We start from the raw sequence: 20,478 nt of genomic DNA, 5'->3' as shown, positions 1-20,478 counted from the left end.
GTGACTTTACACAAACACACATAATAATATAACCAAGGCCTCATGAATACCATAATTTTATGGCTGCAGAATTTACCCTTAGAGGCAGCTGGAAATTTTGGCCACAGAAATTTCACCCCCTGAAAATTCACCTGCTAGCTTTTCTGTCGTTAGCACCCAGTCAGAACATTTTGCTAAAAAACAATATTTTCCCTGGTTGCATTTCCTCCTCCACAAGGAGGAGTCCAGTTTTCAGTGTACATGCTCCTGGCAAGTGCCAACCCTGAATCTTGAAGAGCAGGAGCTTCTCAAGCAGTTTTCTTTGATTAGGATAAAACAGCTTGGAGGTCCTTCTCCTTCCCTCAAAGAAATAAATCACTAACCATTCAATAACCATTCCCACCTAGACCTCTCTCCTTTCACCTACTCTCACTCTTCTTACACTTCTCCTCACTGCTACCCCCTAGAACACAGAAAATGGAAATATATAATTAATACTATTATGTAGTCACTGGATCCTGTCTTGAGCAACCACTTGAGTGACTGTTCAACAGAAAAGCTCTAATAAAGGTGGAGAATAATTATTTTCAGTCTCAATGGGGATTTTGAGGGTCATCTGAAGACGGGATGTTGAACAGAAGTAGGTTTCAGAGTAACAGCCATGTTAGTCTGTACTCGCAAAAAGAAAAGGAGTACTTGTGGCACCTTAGAGTATTCCATTTTTAAAACACTTGCAGCAGCTTGAGCTGCATACACAAATTCAGAATTTCCAAGATGCCAAAAAATTCAGCATTTGTGTACTGGTGAAGTCATGAGGCCTTTGCACAGAATACACAGGAATTTAAGAATAAGCCTTTGTACTCTCAGAGATATCTACTTAACTATAATTCCATAAATTAGTTCTGCTGCCAACTACAGGAATGTGGCCTTTTCTCTGTAATGTAGTTGTATGTCATTCTTAATGTGACAAACATTCATGTGACTTTTTTTTAAACTTCCTCACACATCTCAAGTTGCTTTCTCCCTTCACAGCTGGCTGTCTGATAATCTATTACCCTCCTCCAAAAACCAGACTGGAAATTCAAGTTCATTAAACAGACCTTATATTCATACAACATGTTCATCTTTCAAGGTGAGATAGCATCTTATTCTACCTCAAAATTCAGAGAGAGAAAGAAGGAGAGAGAAAAGATGAGACAGAACAAAAGCATCTTGATCCATTATGATTTATTCTCTACAATACTTCATTAGAGGATAGAGTTCAATGATTTACACTCAGAAGTTATATAGCTAGGAGGCAACCAAGTGTAATACAAATAATTGGTCTGACATCTCTGCACTGAATGTCAAAAGAAGTCTCCTTGCTTTAAGAAAATAAAATAAAATTAAACCAAAAAATGAAACATGTAGGTTCCAGAATACAAACAGAAAACAGCACTAAGTCTGTGAAGACTGCAGATGTTAACGTATTATGAAAAACAGGTAATCCTGTGCCAAAGTTAAAATGAACTTTCAGGATTTCTTAGACGTTTTTGTTCTTATAAACTGTAGCTATATGTGATATTTTGACCATAAAACTTTTCAGACTGAAATGGCGTCTATAGAGATTGGATGTTTAACATTATGAAAAAGAAAAGTTTAAGAACCTCACAGTGAAAACATTCCAACACTGACAACTCCAGTGATCAAAGACATTCTCCGGTGATTACTGTAAAAGAAGACAATGCATAACTGCAGCAAGGTAACTTCCCAGGAATGGTTATCATGAGAATAAACCCTTCTGGACCAAAAGGCACTCAGCTAAGGATGAGCCAAATCCAAACCAGCTGACTATTGCTGGGACCCTCCAAAGAGCAGATTTTACCTGCTATACAGCTGAGGGCTACAGCAACTGAAGGGAACCCTGCAGAGACAATCTTTAATCCTAGTGATCACCATTTATTTTGGTTGCCCACTTCTTGTCAGGCAACTGAAAAGCAGTATGTTTCATTTCAGACTTGTCTCATCCTTATGCATACCTGCCATCTAATGATTCAGAAATAGGATTATTTCCTGAGAACCACTGTCCCTGCCAGAGATTTTTCTGAGATGATGTGACTACTGGCATGCTTTTCAATTGATTTCTAACTGGACCCCACTTGGAACTGATTCTGAGAGTGCCCAGTTCTCAGACAGCAGACTGGTGTTTCTTGGGTCTGCTCGCTCTTCCACTCACAGCACCAAGACAAGAACACAGTCCATCTTTAATAGAGACATTTTTATTTATAGACTGGGGGGGGGGGGGGGGTTGGAAGTGGGAGGGGTAAGGCTTCCCCACTCCAGAGCCATTCAGCCCACTTCCATCTAATGCAACCAGGTCACTCAGTCCTAAAGTTCTGTTCTTAAAATGGCAGCTAACCCACCCCCTCCGCTATTAAAATCCAATCCAATCCAATCCAATCCAATCCAATCCAGAGAACACAATACACTTTCAAAGACACAGATCAGAGCAAACATTTGAAAAATAAACTATAGAGTTGTGTAGCCTGGCACTATATGCCTGCATGACCTGTCTCGCTAGTGTGCCCAGGGGTGAACAGCCTGGCACTATATACCTGCATGATCAGTCTCACTGAGCATGCTCAGGGGTGACGTTTTAGCACCAATTGTTTCGCTTTTTTAAATCTTTAAAAATCAAATTCTAACATAGAACACTTGAACAGTAACGAGTGTAGCCCTATGTATCAGTACTGATTGACGGCGGAGGTGAATGGTATGTCCAGACCAGACCCTGCCCCCTCCCACATCAGTTCACGGCACCTAGGAGAGTAATTACAAATCACTCTAGTTTGTAACAAGACTGATTTATTCTCAGCAGCAGGAAATTGTGAAACAATCCCTTAATCTTCAAACTTGTTTCATCTACATCACAAGGGAAATGTGGTAATTCATAAGAATGACCCAGTACAGAAGCAAGGCTGGGACAATATTGCACAGATATCCAAAATAGGACCCCCTCCTTTTCCTCACATCTACATTCCCCCAAGAGCAGCACAACATGATACTGACAAGCAAAACTGCAAGGTTTTGTTCACTTCTTCAGAAGAATTAGAAGGAACAGCATGCTCAGTTTTGAGGTTTCTTACAGACCCACTTCCCACACAAGGAGAGAACTTGTGTAAATTTCTGGCTGGGAATATCAGACTGTTTAAAAAGCCAGCATTACCACACATATTTTAGAGGATATATGCAATCAAATATCCATTAGACCATTATGCTCTTAATCTGTGTTTTCTTTGACCATCCTTGCCTATTACCAAGATATTTGTAAGAAGCTTGTATAATCATTTTATAGCCCCTGCTGATTAATTTAGAGGTGCCATAATCCAGTATTCAGGACATCATTCAGGGACTAGGGTAGGAGGAGTATGCAGACTGGATAAGAAGATGCTTCCATTTAGTAGCAAAATATCTTGTGTAATCAGCAATGATGGGTGAGGAAATACAAAATGCACAGGAGTTTAATAGGGTTTGGGTAAAACTGATATTTAAAAAAAATTACTTGGTGTGGCAATGACTAAATTGTGTTAGACAATGATTTACAAGGTAACCTACATAGCTTTACTCTGTGGACCTGCCTTGAACTGGAACATCAACAACTCTCATATCAGATCAATAGTCACCCTAGAGAAAGTGGCTGTCCTGTTGAAAGGAATGTCTCGGAGAGTGCTTGCTTGACTTAAACAACTTTCAGGCACTAAATTCATTTGTATGACTGCAATCAATGCCCTGCAAGAGCCCCCTCCCATTCCCCAATCCGTCGTAGGCTCTACCACCAGTGTCTAAAGCAGTAAGGAAGCCTAGTTGTAATTGAGAGGAGATCTTCCAGGCAGACTCAAGTACCTCACCATTTCTGTTCAATAGCAGGCTACATCATAAAACACTGTTTAAACCAGCAAACTGAATATGAACCAGAAGAGGAGGGCTGGAGAATTCAACTGAGAGTGGAATCTGAGAATTAAAGCCTTCTGGGGTTTGTTTAAGCAATGGTTTCATTTGTAATACCATCCAAAGGGTGTTCACATCTTTAAAAGGTTTCCATCCAGCAGGAGGGGGTGCTATCCAGATGTTCAACCCTCCCCTTAACATGATGTCCACCTGTGATGTTTGGGGACTGTAATCAGATCTTGATACACAACAAATACCAGATTAAAAAAAGAATTTAAAATAACCTAAAAATGTTTTGTTGGACTCCGTTGCCCAGACTGCCAGAGGAACGCTCCTACTTGATCTGGGGGGCTTTCAAAATTAACAATTCAAGTTTCCAGAGTGTAGGACATACAAGGATACAGCAATATGAAAGTGGCACTTGCACTCCCAGAGGTCTTCTGCACCTCACTGCAATTCCTAGTTATGGAGCCCCAATCCAACTAAACCCCCATTTTGAGGGAAGGCTGAGATAAGGCTTGGGCCCCTGAAGTTCTGTCACACTCACATCATTCCCCCCAGGTCAGCTGGAAGGCAGACTTGGCAACGGAAGCTAGCATCATAAAATGGTGCAGTAATAGAAGTAACTGGACCAAGAAGAGGAGGCATCTGCCCCAATGATGTCATAGCCGTTGGTGGCAACTGGGGGGCGAGACTGGTCATGCAGCCTTGTGTCAGGAGTAATGATTGTAGAGGGGCGGGGCATGAAGAGTGCCATTCTGGAAACAATGCTGACGGGAAGCCATATATTCTGCATAACTGATTGTCACCTTCTCACTGCGGTACCTGGGAGGAAACAGGAAATAACAGGTTGTAACTACAACACAATATTCATCAGCAAAAATATCAAGTGTGTACTTACTATCTTAATTTATATAGCATCACAACGGTTGAGCAACCTCACACAGAGCAAGATGGGCTCTGTGCCTGAAAAAATGTAAATTGTGAGATTGGAGTGAAAGGTTGAAGAAGGGCTTTGTGTCTCAATCCATCCATCCTATAAGCAATGCCCAACATTTTTCAAAGTTGGGTGCCTAAAAGCAGGTACCTAAACAAATATTTAAACACGTGATCAACATGACCAGATTTCCAACATGAGACCTCTCAGATGTCAATGAGTATTCAGCACCTTTGAGAATCAGGCCACTTTGATGCAGTTGCCTAAATATGAATTTAGGTACCTAACTTAAGGCATCCAAGCTTGTAAGGTTTGGCCCATGATTCAAGAGAGGACACAAGTGACCTGCGCTAGCTCAGCACGAAAGACTGACAAAGGTATTTGTTGCTATAAACAGAACACTGTTTATGTCAGATCATGCGAGTCCTTCTACATAGCTCACTTTTCCACACACATTAGGTGTGTTTTAGCATCACGTATTTCAACATTGGAGCCTGACTTGAGACAATCATAGTTACAGTGTTTCAGGAAGTGGTAATCTGGAACACTGGCAACAAGCTGCCAGTTTACATTCGTTACGCATGTCCACTTTGAGAAAAGGTGTGAGTTGTTTGCCATAAGCAGAGGAGTTAAACTTTTAGGGAAACAGTAGAATATTATTTTCAAGTGTTATTAATCCCTGATGTGAATTTAATTTTTAAAATACTTGAAACATTTATGAAATGACTAATGAAGCTTCAAAGTAAAGGAGGGTTTCCTGAAGAGTGTACATAGCTACTCTGTGTTCTACCATCAGAATCCAAAAAATCTGAGGGTCCATGTTTTGGAAACTTGTGAATTTCTACAACAGATCAGGGTTTGCTTCCATGCACAGCATTTTACATATGTACACAACAGCTGAAGGCAAGTCCATATTATCCCTGGTTTTAATGAATCTTCACCCCATCCCTTCCTCTGTTACTATACCACATTTCCACTTCCTTGCTTGGGATGAGAGCTGACATGATAAATGATGCTGTTACAAGACAAGAAGCAGAAGTCCCCATTTTTACCCTACACACCCATATCCTGCAGACACTACTTCCTCCTAGCAGACACAAAGGGAATAGAACCAACAGTGCAGTTGGGAGCATGGATAGGTGGGCAATTCTGAAAACCAGCCAACTTTAAGGCTGGTTCCACTTTAAAAGAGCTTTACCTTCCCTCACAGATATGCCATCTAACTGAGTAATATATGGACTAGGAGGGATCCATTGAGAAGAAACATCTACCTTATGTTAGCTTAGTGAGATCTATTTCTTTTAATCTTTCACCTTGACAAATGTCAAGTAAATTTAGAGGTGGTAAAGTTTCGTTTGGAATTTGCTTACTTGGAGGTGCCCAGCTCCATAACTTCTGGATGAAGTGAACATATTACACTGTGTTGCAATATAAGCTCTCTACCTCATGGATAACATTTGCGATGCTGGCCTTCACCCTACACCTCTCATCTGAATATGGCATATCAATACTGGTATCAAAGGCAAGCAGAAGATGGAGTAATTCTTTTTGAAACCAATAATATACTATCCGATTAAGTTAAAACTACAAAGCTGTCAGCTTACCTGGTGAGTTTAATTGTTTTCCTAAAGTCATTGGTAATCGGGGCCTTAAATCCACCTTTCCTGAGCAAGGAGTCTATGGTCTGGATCTGATCCCAGTCTGTTGAGAAGTAACAGCAAGGGGGATTATTACTTTAGTATACAGCCACATTACAAAGAAAAGCGAGAGACAAACAGGGCTGTAGAAAACCAGAAAAACCAGTGCTGACAAAAAACGGAACATACAGCAGGTTACAGACTGAGCCTTATAAACACACTGAGTGAGTTGGACATGCATGGTCTCATACTTGCACACTTATCTACACACACTCCAACCCTTCTAAAATCCTAGGGGAACTGTAACTCTTGAAATATAGCAGCTTAGTGTTCTTCTGGGAAGGTCTCCGCCCTGCTACTGCTGCATGGACCGCTGACCCATTTCTCCATGTACCACTCAAGTTAGTTGTCTAAATCTTAAAATAATACCTAGCTCTTACAGAGTCGAATTTGGACCAGCCTGATGGTCTGGTGACAGCACAGTGCACTAGTGTGTGAGAGATCAGAATTAAAATTCCTACCTTGGTCTTTTGCCCCAGGGCCAGCAGGATGTGACAACTCAACTCTGCAATGTGGAGGAAAGGAGGCAATATTTTGTGCAGTTACAATAGTGGCCATTGCTAGTTGAGTGGGAATTGTGCTCAAAGGGTGCCTGGCTCCTGCCCTCATCTAGAGGAAGCTACATTAGCAAGAATGAGGAGGAAAGGGTCTCTCCTATTGGAATGCTGGTGCTGTGTGGCCTGCAGATATCCTTGGTGGTGGGAGAAACACCAAAGAGGAAACATGCAACACCGAATAAAGCTGAAAGGTCCAAACTTCAAGATCCTCCACCGTTTAAGTCCGGGATCCTTTCCACCCTAAAGGACTCAATTGTGTGTGTACATGGGAGGGGGAAGAAGGGCCAGATGAAAGCTAGACAGCAGTGGTGTGGAGTGTCTATTAGCCACATAATGTGTGGTGTGTTTGTGGCTCTAATGGAACGCCTTTCACAGCTATTGCAATCTAGACCCACAATCCTTAACTTTAAATATGCCAGTTCTGTGACAAGATAAACTGCCATATATGGCAGCCATCTGAAACCCACCTTGTTCCTTAGCAACCTCAGGTAAGTACGTGGCTGTACGTTTGACACCTTTCTCATTGATGAACTCTATTCTGATCCCATGGATCCCAACCTACAAATGGAAATGAAAAGCCAAGTGAGAAGTATTTGCTGGGATTGAATCCCTGACTGACTTATCTTCATCAAAGCACAATGCATCACTGCGCCAGTCTGGCCACATTCCTGCCACGGTAAAGGACCGTCTCTCTCCCAGACCAGCCTAACCAAAGGCTTCCCCAGATGGGCAAATGGCCCCCTGCCTTTTCTTCCAGGCCAGCACAACCAGTCTTCCTGCCTCCTCTCCTGGGCCAAACTAGGCCACAGACTTCTAACAGGGCAAAGAGCTTCCCATCTCCTCTCCTGGGCCAGCCAGGCCATGAGTTCCTGTAGAGGAAGAGTCACACCAGCAGACTACACCCACAAGCCAAAAACTTTGGCAAGTTCCCCTTCTTTATTTATCCTTATAAAATGAATGCATTTCCATGTACTGTATCCCTAGCGTTCTGGCACCAATTGGCTCCTTAGGACCTAAACTATATCCTCATATTCCACCAAATTGTCTCTAGATTCCCATAAAACCAGCCACATCCTCACTCCTTTAACCCTCCAATCAGATCCCTTCCCAACCACAACAGGACTATTCGTCCATCACTTAACTGGTCTCTTTCCTGTCTCCTCTTGTTTTCCATCCCCAGTTCCTCTGAGCCCAGTTATAACATCCATACACCCTTGTAATGAAGGAGACACATTACCATGTACTAACCCGAACCCGAATGGAACGAGAGAGTGATGCAGAGTTCCAAATGCACCTGTTCTCACCTCCCAGTCCAGGTAGTCACTGGCATCCTCAAAGTTAGTGAGGAGGGAGACAGAGCAGAAAAGTTTAGGTAGCTCCTCACGGGTCAGGGGGGGAAATCGGCTGTCCTTAAGTGCACTACAGAGGGACAGAAACACATGGCCTAAAACCAGACACTGCATCAACATTTCAGACGCACACAGAGTCATTACATTTAAAACCTGCCTGAGATTACAGAAAACAATTTCTCCAGTCACAAAAGGCGGAGGACATTGTAAGTAATCCTACCCTGTTATCTTCATATTATGTATCCAGAGACCTCAACATGGTTCACTAGAAGATACAACAGAGCTTCTCTGGATTTGTAAAGAAATAATCGCTTTGGCAAGAGAATTGAAACTGAATTAACCACCAAAACGTGCAGGCTGTGGGCACATTCAGCATGTAAATAAGTTTGAAATTACCTTTAAAAAAATTAAGAGGTCAAGCAAAATCCAGATGTCACAGATAACAGAAGACTCAGCTGTTGCAGAGATGGTCCATAAGGTCCCTGGTATGTCACGTTTTTCAACTATCGTGCAGTTCTGAATGTTTCTTTTATTATGAAATGTATAAAATTATACAGATTTATAAATCTAATAAAGTTTCTCTGATGCGTTGAATCCTCTTTAAAAACAGAGGTCTTTAGCAAGACCTGGTCTCAGAATAAATTCATTTTCAGTGTTATTACCTGGTTAATGTGTATTCCCTGAGTCCTGAATGAAGATTCATGGCTGAGAAGGTTCCAATGCAGCCACGAAGCCGCTTGTCTCGCCCCGTCTTCCACGTCACAAAAAGGGGACTGAAAAGGCAAAACACACACACACTAGCCTCAAAGAATCCCGGCCTCGGGGGAGACCAGCAAAGTGTGAAAAAGCAAGTGTGTGCTAACTCTGATAAGCATCAGTGTGCAATCTGTTACCCAGTAATTTTTTGTTAAAGGCATTCCCCTCCCACCCCCACTTTTCACACTACAGCTCAGTATCTATTACCTTTTCCCATGAGCAGCAGAGTTGCTTAACCCCATAGGTTGCCTCTCTGTGCAAGTCTCTGAATTCTTGGTATTGTCCACTAGTTTATACACAAATCCACAACAAATTAACATAGGTGAAACAAACACCTATATATTTATAGCATGCCTTTAAAACTGAAGGACGCTGAAGTGCTGTACAAAAAGCACACATTTAGGGTTGTGAAAAAAAGCTTTTCTTCAGGAAAAAAACAAACCTAGATTTTTCTGGGTTATGTCCATGTTCTGACATCTGGGTCAATTCTCCAGGGCTAGGAAAGTTTTTTTCCTTACTCCTTTTGCCTATGTTTAATTTGATTAATATTTATGTCTCCTGCTGAACAGACATTCTTGACTGAGCAAGAACAAAATACTACATCATCCCACCCTCTTACAGTTTTACTGCAATTTTTCACACCCTTCTCTCCCAAGAATTTACATGAACATATTTGCAGGGTTTTTGGTTTTTTGGGTTTTTTTGGGGTGGGGGTGGGTTGGTATGAGAAACCATAGGCTCTAATTTCAATCTGTGAATTGAATTAACTCCTAACTTTTTTAGAACAGGAAAGTGATGAGATTGTCAAGGTTTTCATTAGGCCCAGATGGGAAGCCTGGAGGGGGGAGTGGAACAGGAATGGGTGGAGTCATTGGTGGCTGGAGAGGAGGTTGTGATCAGTGGGTGGAATAGTCTCATTAGCTGCTGGAGAAGGGAAAGAGTTTGTGAAGGGCTGAGAGGAGGTATAAGGTCGTGAACCATTAGGGGGTTTGCTAGAATCTATAAACGTCTAGAAAGTTGGGCAGGGCATCTGACAATGTGGAGCTACACATAAAGCTAGGTAGCTAACCTTATTTTTCCAGGCTTCACAGTACTGAATTCAATTGTTGGTCACTTTTAATTCTAACCAGAATAAATGAGAAAGGTGTTAAATTAATGCTTCAAAACAAGTGATTAGTTGATACCAAACATCAGTGTACAAATTTCTCAGATTGAGTATGTCTAAAGATGAAAAGTGGTAGAAGAGAAGCAAGAGTATGGATGGAAGTAATGAAAGCAATTTTTCTAAAGAAAAATCTAAACACTGTCAAGAGTTGTGAATGAATAAAGTTAAAAAGGATTCATTCTCATCTCAAAAAATGCAGAAAATTGGCTTTTTTTAAATTTTCAAAAGGTGCCATTGGAAGAAACTTTGTCTACTGAAGTGGAAGAGCAGACTCCTGATGAATTTATTGAACCTCTACGTGAGACATTTTCAATTACCAAAACCACTACGATATTTTGCTTGGGGCACAAAAATAAATGAAAATGTGAGCACTTCTCAAGTGCAGTCAGGTAAACTTCTGATGTATGGGTGTTTACAACACTACTTAAAATCCAGTGAGGAAAGCGACACCCAATAACATCCCTGAGCAAAAATGGAATTGCCATATTGGATCAGAGAAGTCACCATTAGTTCAGTTTCCTACCACTGACAGTGGCCAGTACCAGATACAGTCCAAAAGGAAGGAGCAAGAAAGACTCAAGTGGCAATTATGTAATTATCTGCCCAAATAGGAAGTTGAAAAATTCTTCCACAACCATTAGCAATATGATGGTTGTTTGAATGCAAAGAAACACAGGATTAATGGTTTGAGCAATGCTTGGTGGAACTCTCAGGAGAGTGCATCTCTACATTTTCATCCAGCTCCTGCATACTGAAACTGGCAATGGGCATGTGGAAAAACATAATACACATTTCACATAACAGACATAACTAAACTCACAAAAAGAGGTTTTCGAGGAACTTAGACTCCCGAGGAACCTTACTACCATAGAGTCAGTGGAAATTTGGCTTGATCTAGTAAATACTGGAACCACACAAGGACAATTAAAAAAAATAAATCAGAAACGCTCTGGAACTCTTCCTTTACTTAGGTAACATGACACTGATCCCAAATAGAAAGGTCACAGGCTGAGCCCAGAAAAAGAGGGAGAGCCTGAAACATGGCTGATGGAACATAATCCTGAGTTAGTTCCTTCTTTTCTAGGATTGAAATTGAAGATGCATATTTCTACCCAAAATCTATGTTGTCAATGAACTGCGTTGCCACTTTTTTGCATCAATATGATGGAAATATAATCACAGAGGGCAGGATAGTTGAATTCAGAATGGTGTCAATTTTCAGAAGACCAGCATACCTGATGCTGTACAGCCAGCATCCATTGTGCTGGTTTTTAGCACATTCACATTGCTTTGTTCAAAACTTCTTAAAATAATTGTTGATGTTGAAAAAGGATATAATCTGTAAAAGTATCCTGGTACCAGAGGACAAACAAAATATAGCTAGGTTTCGCTAATTAGCCAACTAGGAACTTGATCATGGTATTTTTGTTGTTTTCCTACTTCTAGGATTATAAGCTTTTTCATTTTATAACAAGTGCATCTACTTTACCATTTGTCTAGCATACCTGTCTGTCCACCTGGTCACCATTAGTGCATAACTTTGTCTCCCTTGTCTATACCTCTTAATTATAAGTTAACAGAGAGAAAAGGACACCATTGCAAATTACTTCTGTATTCTGGTCTAATTGCTTTGAGCACTTGACACCACTTAGTTTTATATAGTCTATTACACTTCTGTCTCATGCCCCAGCATGACAACATCATATGCCCATGCTCTTCCTAAGGGCCTGAGAGAGAGAGTTTGCTAGTAGCAGCAAAGCTAAAGAAGGAACAGCAAGCACTTGCACTGAGTAAGGGGAAGGAAGAGATAAGCCCACAGATGTGATGTTCTGCTCTCTTTAGGACCTTTATAAGTATCACCTTAGGAACAGAAAAATCCTTATTGAAAAAGAGCAATTTTAAAAACTCGAGATGTACTATCAAAATTTTGAATTATTTAAAAGTGTTCTGTGATAGTGTGTGTGAAAGAGGTTATACAAAATAAAGTTGCATTATTGACTTGGGAATAGACAAAACAATACAGCTCATCTTCCTGTTCCAAGCAGCAAGCAACAAACAGTGAGCAGATGAATATATCCTTTTCTAAAAGAAACCCTGTGATCCCAGGGAATGACAAGGACCCCTTCAGCTGGAAATATTTAGATTTGGATTTTACCGGCAACTATTTTATAGTCTAGCCTAGACCATTTCTCTGCTCAAATGTATTTATAATACTAGATAACACAGCCTACAGTAGTGTACAGCATGCAGCCAGAATCCTCATGCGATGACAACTGTACAGATACACAACCTATGTCATGTGGATGCCACATATTGATAACTAAATGGGGGTGGAAGCATCCAGTCTATTTAATAAGTCTATAACAAGCTTAGCTATTGACAAAGGTGGATGTACTTTTACCTAAATTTTACATTAATGTAAATTAATTAAAAAATTAAAAATTAAAGTGGTTTATTTTTATCCACTTTTGGTGGTGGCTCATCTGTGCCACAACCCCTCTTTAAGGAGTCCCACAGGGTTCAATTCTCAGCCCACTGTTCTTTTCTATCTCCTTCTTTGTCATCTTTGACACCTGTAATGTCTTGTCATCCATGCTCTCTGCTTGTCTTGACTAAGTAAACTTGGGGGTTCCTCTCAACTCCCTCAGCTAAACCTCACTGTTTTTGATACAATATCAGACAGCGCTTCACCTTAGTTCAACTCTGTGAGGAAATGCTTGAGGAGTATCCTCACAGAACTAATCCATCTCCTTTTTCTCCTAGACACCTTCTTTGTTCATAGCCTTGGCGTCATCCTTGAACCAGGACTCTCCATCTCTTCTATAGCTGCATATCTGCCTAACGCCATCTCCACAACACTGCCCATTTACACCATTGCTTTCATTCCTCCAAATCTTCATTATCTCACTTTGACTATTGCAACTCTCTGCATGTGTGAGAGGATTGGCAAAAGAATCAGCATTTGTCTCACCCACATCCTCAACCAACTTCAGCTGGCTCATCCTTTATTTCAGGATGGATCCCTTGTTTTCAATAACCTTACACTGATTTGCTTCAACCTACCGCTTACATAATTGATTGTCCTACCACTCACCAAGCAGTAGCCTCATCCCTTCACAAAATCAGCACGATAGGCATGAAGGTTGGTTTCACTGCAGTACTTGCCACATGATGTTGGCTCCCTATCCCATCCTCAAATTTACCATCTTATTTTAAATGTCTTCTGAAAAGCTCCATATCACTTCTGTTTCTCTTACTCTACTTTAACCCTTTTGCATGAAAGGCATTATACAAGTTAAAGCTGCATTGTGTTATAATGAGGGTGATTACTATATAATTAAGTTCTTTCAGCAAGGAATCAAATCACAGTAGAGGGAAGTTAGGGATGCTTTATCATAAACTGGGATTGTACATCTTGGTAAGGGATATATTGCATTACCTAGCCCATTAGATAGGGAGCTGAAGCTTCTGGGTAAGCCTATTGCTCTTCCCACAAAGAGTTTCCAAGCTTAACATTTGCCCTCTATTAGTATGACAAATAGAAATGTTATTCTCTAAATGCCTACTCATGTCCAACAACAAATCAGATGAGAGTTTTACTCCCTGCTTATGGTCAGTCTTTTTGTTTTTGATTTTAGATCATCCTACAATACCCCCCTTGTGTTCCTGAACACTAGTTTGCCTGTTTTCCAAAGATCCCTACTCCCTCCCCAACAAGTCAGAGCCCTGGGTGCTGGACTGTCAGGTTTCTTCCTGCACATATGGGTTTACTCACTAGGGATCATTGGTAAATCGAGGAAGTCGTGGCTGAGGGAAACCATAGAGATGACAGTAGAGTACGTCAAAGCAGTAGCAGCACATCTCCGCTGTCACTACAAGGTTCTTGGTACTGTTGGCAGTTCCATTAGGCCGAGAAAGTGGGCTCAGAGCTCCTGAAGTGGGATTCATTCGAGTAATTGGGGAATTTGCAGGGCCCAAAGTTAAGTCAGATATGTTCTCCCGTCCATTGCTCCCATCTGCATGCTGGTGGTTCTGAAGATGACCTGAACTTGAGCCTGGCACAGTTGTAGCCTGATTCCCGTGACTGTGTGTTCCACTCCCAGACAATTTGGGTTTCTTTACCCCACAACAGCCTGCTGCCAACTTGGGCTCAAGTGGAGGAACACAGCGTCTTTTTCCCATCCTGATTCAGCACTTGCTGCCTGGAGCACTGCAGAACCCTGGCAAAAAAAGCAATATAAAAGATTGTTACGCTTGGTAAAAAAAAGCAAGAGAGTCTTCCTCTCCCCTATTAAGATATCAGACAGGTTCATTTTGGGAGGAGAAATGGCAGAGCAACACACTGACAGATACAAAACAACACCCAATGCACTGTACGGAGAGCGATTGTTTCATTGCAAAGTGAAAATGTATATAAGCCACTATCTCCACCTGATCACACTAATAACGTGATTGGTGGTGCTTACTGTATAGTTTAGAAATAGAAGTAGGAAAATCAATACAAGAAAAATCATTTGGCCTTCAAGCAGGAAGTGAAATAGAAAAAAAAGTGCTGGGACTCTAGTCACATCCCACTTGGCACTCTTCACTCCCTTGGGGCTCATTCTTTCACCTACTGGCTACTGCCTCTCCCTTAATGGCTGTTAGCCCTTCATGTGGTGGGTTCCCCCTCCCCCACTCTCCTAAAGGATGTGGTCCACAGATCTTTTCTTGCAAGTTTCTTGAGAGCAAGGCTGTTGGCTTTCCTCCCCTTGATTCAACTCAGGCCTGGTCAATATATGTCAAGAAGAAAAGGAAGCTGCCTCCATAAACTGCTGTTTTATAAAAAGAAGCCACTACTGCAGACTCCAGCACACCAGGACTAGAACCACCAGCTGAAGGAAGCTGATAGTGTTTGCACACATCAAGTGCCAGCAATACAAACTCAAACCAGAGCTCATGGACAGGAAGGACTGTAGGTGGATATGTACCAGGGTAGGGAGTAGCTTTAAGCACAGCGTATACCCAGCATAAGAGAAGGAAACGGACTACCAGCCATGGGGGAGGGGGTACAATTTACCATGGTCACAAGATGTAGGGAGGAGAAACAGAGTGCAGACTCATGCACCCTGCGAAGGGGCAGATTGAATGTAGGCACAGAGATTTGGGCACCTGTGCAAGAGGGTCAGGAAATGATGGAGGGTCAGCATGCACAATGGGTAAGAATCTATGTAGATAAGTACATGGTCCCAACACCATAATATCCAAGCATATCAAATTTGAATGTGTTTGTCCTCACAACAACCCTGTGAGGTAGGGCAGTATCAGCCCCAGTTTTCATAATGGGGAACTAAGGCATGGAGAGTCTAAGTGATTTACCCAAGGTCACAAAGGAAGCGTAGCAGAGCCAGAATCAAACCCAGGTCTCTATTTGGCAGGCCAATGTTTTGACCACTGGACCATTCTTCCAACTTCCAAATATTCAAGTGGTCAGTGAAATGAGTGCACACACAGGCTGGGAGGAAAAGAACCAATTTTGTACATAGCTGGTTAGACTGTTTTTGCAGGTAAATTCCCTTTCCTACAACCAAGAGCAATTTGAGCTCTAAGGAGTTACTTTAGCTGCCACAGGACTGTTGTGCAATCCCAAAATGGATCATGATTGGTTCGGGATGTTCGTGAGTTGCTCTCTCTCGCTCTGGACTACTTCCATTTAAAGTGTTTAGGAACATCAGGACATTTAAAACAGAAGGGACATAGAACAGGAAACTATAGCATAAGGAACAATTCTTCAGTGGCTTCAGGGGATAGATAGATGACTTAATTCTTTCCTCTCTTCCTTCATGCCCAAATACAAATGAAAAATATTAGATGGAAATTTGACAAAATGATCTCTGAAACAATTAAGTGTTTAAGTTTCATATATTTAGACTTCAGTGTTAACAGCTGTTGAGATGAACCCCTCTGCAATATTGCTGTATTGCCTTCATGAAAACAGTGCATTTGTTCACTGTTTTTGCAAATAATTTTTTTTTTTAAATAAAAATTTAAGCTCTGAGCATGTATCGTTACACAGAGAGAGAAATAACATGGAAAGGAGGTCTTCCATGTTCTCATCTCTTCAGAGGCTCTGTATTAGGTAGAACCATCCTGCTAGCAACAGAGAGCTGCACACATCAAATGACTGACTCCTGCATCAGCCAAACTGCATCACTTATGAGCTACTAATGACTCCTTCCACTCATCCTATACCCCAACCTTCACAACAGCCAACCTTCAGTTCAATCAAGGTGTTACTACCACAAAGATCAAACGTCAGCTCTTCATTTTTGTTACCATAGGACTATAATTCATTATATGGCAATAGAAACAACGGCTCCAATCAGCAAAGATGGTCATTTTTGTAGTAACATTCTTGGGTCTTATGAACAAGCGCTGTGATTTATTTTCCATTTTGATATGGATAGGGCAAGAGATATGGTTCTACATGCTTTAAACAAAGTCAAGTGAATGAGTTTAATGCTCATGAAACTAAGGGACTAAATTGCACAGGTATGTGATGTGCCATCTTTCCCATACAACTATGCCAATACACCTCCATCCTGACCTGCAACAGCCCAATATTGCAGTCCAAGTTTGGTTTTCAGCAGTGACCATTCATCCTCCCCAATTGCTTTGTGAACAAATGACGACTAGAGTGACACCAAGATTATTTTCACTTGTGACCTAATCTAGGATTTGACTGAGTAGAGATGAAGGCACTAGCTTTCTTCAAAGCAAGAGCTGCCTTGTAATGTGTTTGTAAGGCACACGGGAGCCTCAAACTGGACACGAATGTAACACAAATGAACCAAGTCACACCACACAGCTCTCACTTTATCACTCTTAAATTCACCACATACATATCCATTTACATATTAGACTACATCTTTTGAGAGGAGCAGAAAGACTAACAGTGCATGCTCAAGAAACACTTGTTTCAGAGATTGGGCACGAGAATCTTGAGGTTTCCAGCCATTTAAACAACATATCCCTTAAAAGCACGACACTTGGTCATCCTGCCTCAATGTTAATTTATGATGCAGAGTTGACAAAACATGAAAGCCCTTTCAGTTTATCCAGCAAGGTAACTTTAGCACCCTGGGGGGCTGGCAGATGGTAGCCCAGAGAGAAACAATTATAGTAAAGTGCAAAGAAATAGGAGCTTACTATGTTGTTGTATTAGCATGAGGTTATACTTACCGAAAACAGAAAGCTTGTATTGCCAAGAGAGCAGCAGCCTGCGGGGGAAGCTACTTTATATCAGGAATGAATTCTCTTTTCTCAGGTCCCATTCCTATTCCCCAAATCTGAAAGGGAGGATTTCAGGGATTGTGTTATAGATGAGGCTGAAGTTATAAAATGGTCATTACATGAAGACAAGAATTGTACAAAAAGATTCATGGAAGCTAGTGACTGGAGAGGAGACCACTCCTAACCACCAGGCCTAGGCGACATATGGGAAGAGGTGGATCAAGTGAAGCAGCTAACAAAGGCTGGGTATCTATCAATCATCACATTCCCTGGACCACTTACATATGCTGCTCTCTGGGTATGATATAAACTCATTCAGAAGTCAGCATACAATGACCAGATACTTTAGTGGAGGCACTGTTTTTGATACAATATCAGACAGCGCTTCACCTTAATTAAACTCTGCCCTGGACGAGGAACTGCCTTCCCATCCTTCAGGAAAGGGCAAGACACCCACAGAGCAACCAGGTGCTTTCAATAAACTCCAATTACTCTAAATTCCCCACATTTTATGTCTTGGGGTATCTGCAAAGACTGGCAGGGGTGGGGTGGAGATGGGGCAGGTGACTGGGTGCACGTGCAGTGAGACACGCAGGGGAGGGCAGGAGGAACTGGCAGGGGAGAAGCTGGCCTGAGAGGCAATATAGCACATGTGGGGGAGGGAAAGAGACGACTGGACAAGTGGGGAGGAAGTAGGTGGTGTGAGGGGTTTAGGTGGCTAGAGATGACCAGGCAAGCGGGGAGGGAGGTGACCAGATGGGGGATGATGGGGCAGCAGGTGATCAGTTAGGAGGGCAAGAAGTGGCCACTGGGGCCTAAGGGGATAGGATGACCAGATGTCCCAATTTTATAGGGACAATCCCGATATTTGAGGCTTTTATTTTTATATAGGGTCCTATTAACCCACACACCCTGTCCCGATTTTTCACACTTGCTATCTGGTCACCCTATAAGGGGAGGAAGGTGATTGGGCAGGTGATGGGGCAAAAGATGACCAGACGGGGGAAGAGAGCAAGAGGTGAGTGGGCGGGAGCAGGAGCTGTAAGGACAGGGGAAAAGAAGGCGACAGGGCAGGAGGTGACCAGGAGGGGAGAAAGGAGGAGCCAGAGCAAGAGGTGACCAGGCAGGGGCAGAAGATGTAAGGGCAGGGGGAAAGGAGAGGATAGGACAACAAGCGACTAGGAGGATGGTGGAAGGAGGTGATAGGGCAGCAAGTAACGTGGGGGGGAAGGCGGAGGAGACAGGGCAGGGGCTGGTGGGTCAGCTGTAGGAGACCAGCGGGGGCTGGGGGAGAAGGTGACTGGGGAGGTGATGAGGCAGGAGGTGAGTGGGGCGGGGGCAGCGAGGCTGCTTCTCGCCAACAGGCGGCGCCCGAGGCCGCTAAACTTTCCGGGACGGGGGCGAGCGGGGCTGCCCAGTCACCGCCCCCCCGTCTCCGCCGTCCCGGTTCAGGGCGGGGATTTAACCTCCACCGCCCCGCGCGCAGGGAGGGGGCCCGGCTCCCCCGAGCGCAGAGACCGCTGTGGGTGGATGGGGGCCTGGCCGGGGACTTGCCCACCTTCTGCTCCGGCACCGGAGGCTGCTTCTCTGCCGTCTCAGCCCAGCCGCCGCCGCCTCCCCTCCGCCGCCTCCTCCCGCTTCATGGAGCCATGGGCTGGGCAGGGGCTCCCCGAAGAAGCGGGTCCGGCGGGGCGGGGGGGGCCGCACAGCGAAGCCGGGACGAGGAATCCCACAAGCCGCCGTGCAGAGGGGCTGGAGGACTGGAAGGGAGCGAGGCAGCACCCAGGTCCTCCCCTATCCCAGAAGCCTCCTCCCTGACAGTGAGGTAATAGGGGAAGAATGTGCACAGTCCGCCAGCCTCCCATCGGCCCCGCGGCTGTGGCCGGACCATAGAGAAGAAGGGATAGTCTTCCACAAAGAAACCATAGATGCCGAATACTTCCGCTTCATATCATGTGACCCCAACCACAGGTCGCGCCTTTCTTATCATGTGAGAAATCGCACGTGACTCTTTCAACACAAATGGGTTAAAATGGCTCTTCCTCTCCCCCTCCCTTCCCGATTGCGTGAGAACCGTTGGCTTGGGCCATTGGCTGATGGAAGGGCCTGACTCACGCGGTGTAAATTCTGCTCTCTCATTGGATAATGGAGACCGTCAGAGGAGCGCCCGCGGCTGGGGGGCGGAGAAGGGCATGCGCACCAGAACTGTGGGGTGGGCGGAGGTGTCTGCTTCGTGATGTGTAGGCGGGCGGCTCAGAGTCCGCTGTGTGGGAGGGGGCTGGGACAGGCTCCACGCCACAGTCCCGACTCTCCTGTAGACGAGGCTATTCCGCAAACCGGCGCCCTCAGCTAAATGGCTCGTGTCTCTGGCGGGGGTCGGGAGCCGGCTCGTGCCGGGGCTCCTCTACACGAACCGCTTCTGACTGGCTGAAGCCAGCGCCAGCCATATGGGTGGGGCCGGTACCCCAGAGCGGGCATCTCGGAGCGAGCTGTGGCCGCGCGTCCTGGGGGGTGGTGGTGGTGCCGGTGCCTTCTCAACGGCGGCTCGCAGAGGCACAGCAGCGACTGGTGACGGTGCAGCCGTCCTGGGACTCCTTTATTCCTGCTGGTCTTACCACTTGGGCATGGCCATTGGCCACACTATACAATTATGTTGGCCTCGCTTTTGTGGCTGCTCCCTGTGTCCTTAAGACTGGCCCTACTAGGTCAGAGCAAAGGTCCATTGAGCCCAGTAGCCTGTCTTCCAACAGTGGCCAATGCCAGGTGCCCCAGAGGGAATGAACAAAACACCTAATCATCAAGTGATCCAGCCTGTTGCCTATTCCTAGCTTCTGGCAAA

The 20,478-nt window shown here is 43.7% G+C and overlaps 1 protein-coding gene across 3 annotated transcripts; it reads right to left on the bottom strand.

The window, feature by feature from the left end:
* Positions 1 to 1,191: 1,191 nt before the first annotated feature.
* Positions 1,192 to 19,471, bottom strand: AMMECR1L (AMMECR1 like). 3 transcript variants are annotated; one of them, XR_013347076.1, is made up of 9 exons: positions 19,198 to 19,471; positions 17,589 to 17,695; positions 14,143 to 14,587; positions 9,109 to 9,219; positions 8,402 to 8,516; positions 7,565 to 7,655; positions 7,002 to 7,045; positions 6,448 to 6,544; positions 1,192 to 4,731 (listed from the first exon to the last, which is right to left on the bottom strand). XR_013347076.1 is itself a non-coding variant. In XM_077825989.1 (8 exons), the coding sequence occupies exons 3-8, from the start codon at positions 14,547 to 14,549 to the stop codon at positions 4,620 to 4,622; spliced, it is 933 nt and encodes a 310-aa protein (XP_077682115.1). In that variant the 5' UTR covers positions 14,550 to 14,587; positions 17,589 to 17,695; positions 19,198 to 19,471; the 3' UTR covers positions 1,192 to 4,619. The 3 variants fall into 3 exon arrangements, 1 of the variants encoding a protein (XP_077682115.1); XM_077825989.1 differs by lacking the exon at positions 7,002 to 7,045; XR_013347075.1 differs by lacking the exons at positions 1,192 to 4,731; positions 6,448 to 6,544 and having other exon boundaries at positions 7,565 to 8,516.
* Positions 19,472 to 20,478: the final 1,007 nt, after the last annotated feature.

Source organism: Eretmochelys imbricata, chromosome 9, assembly GCF_965152235.1.
Source record: "Eretmochelys imbricata isolate rEreImb1 chromosome 9, rEreImb1.hap1, whole genome shotgun sequence".
NCBI lineage: Eukaryota > Metazoa > Chordata > Testudines > Cheloniidae > Eretmochelys > Eretmochelys imbricata.
Note: the sequence above shows the minus strand (reverse complement) of the source record. Positions and strands in the feature narration are given on the sequence as shown.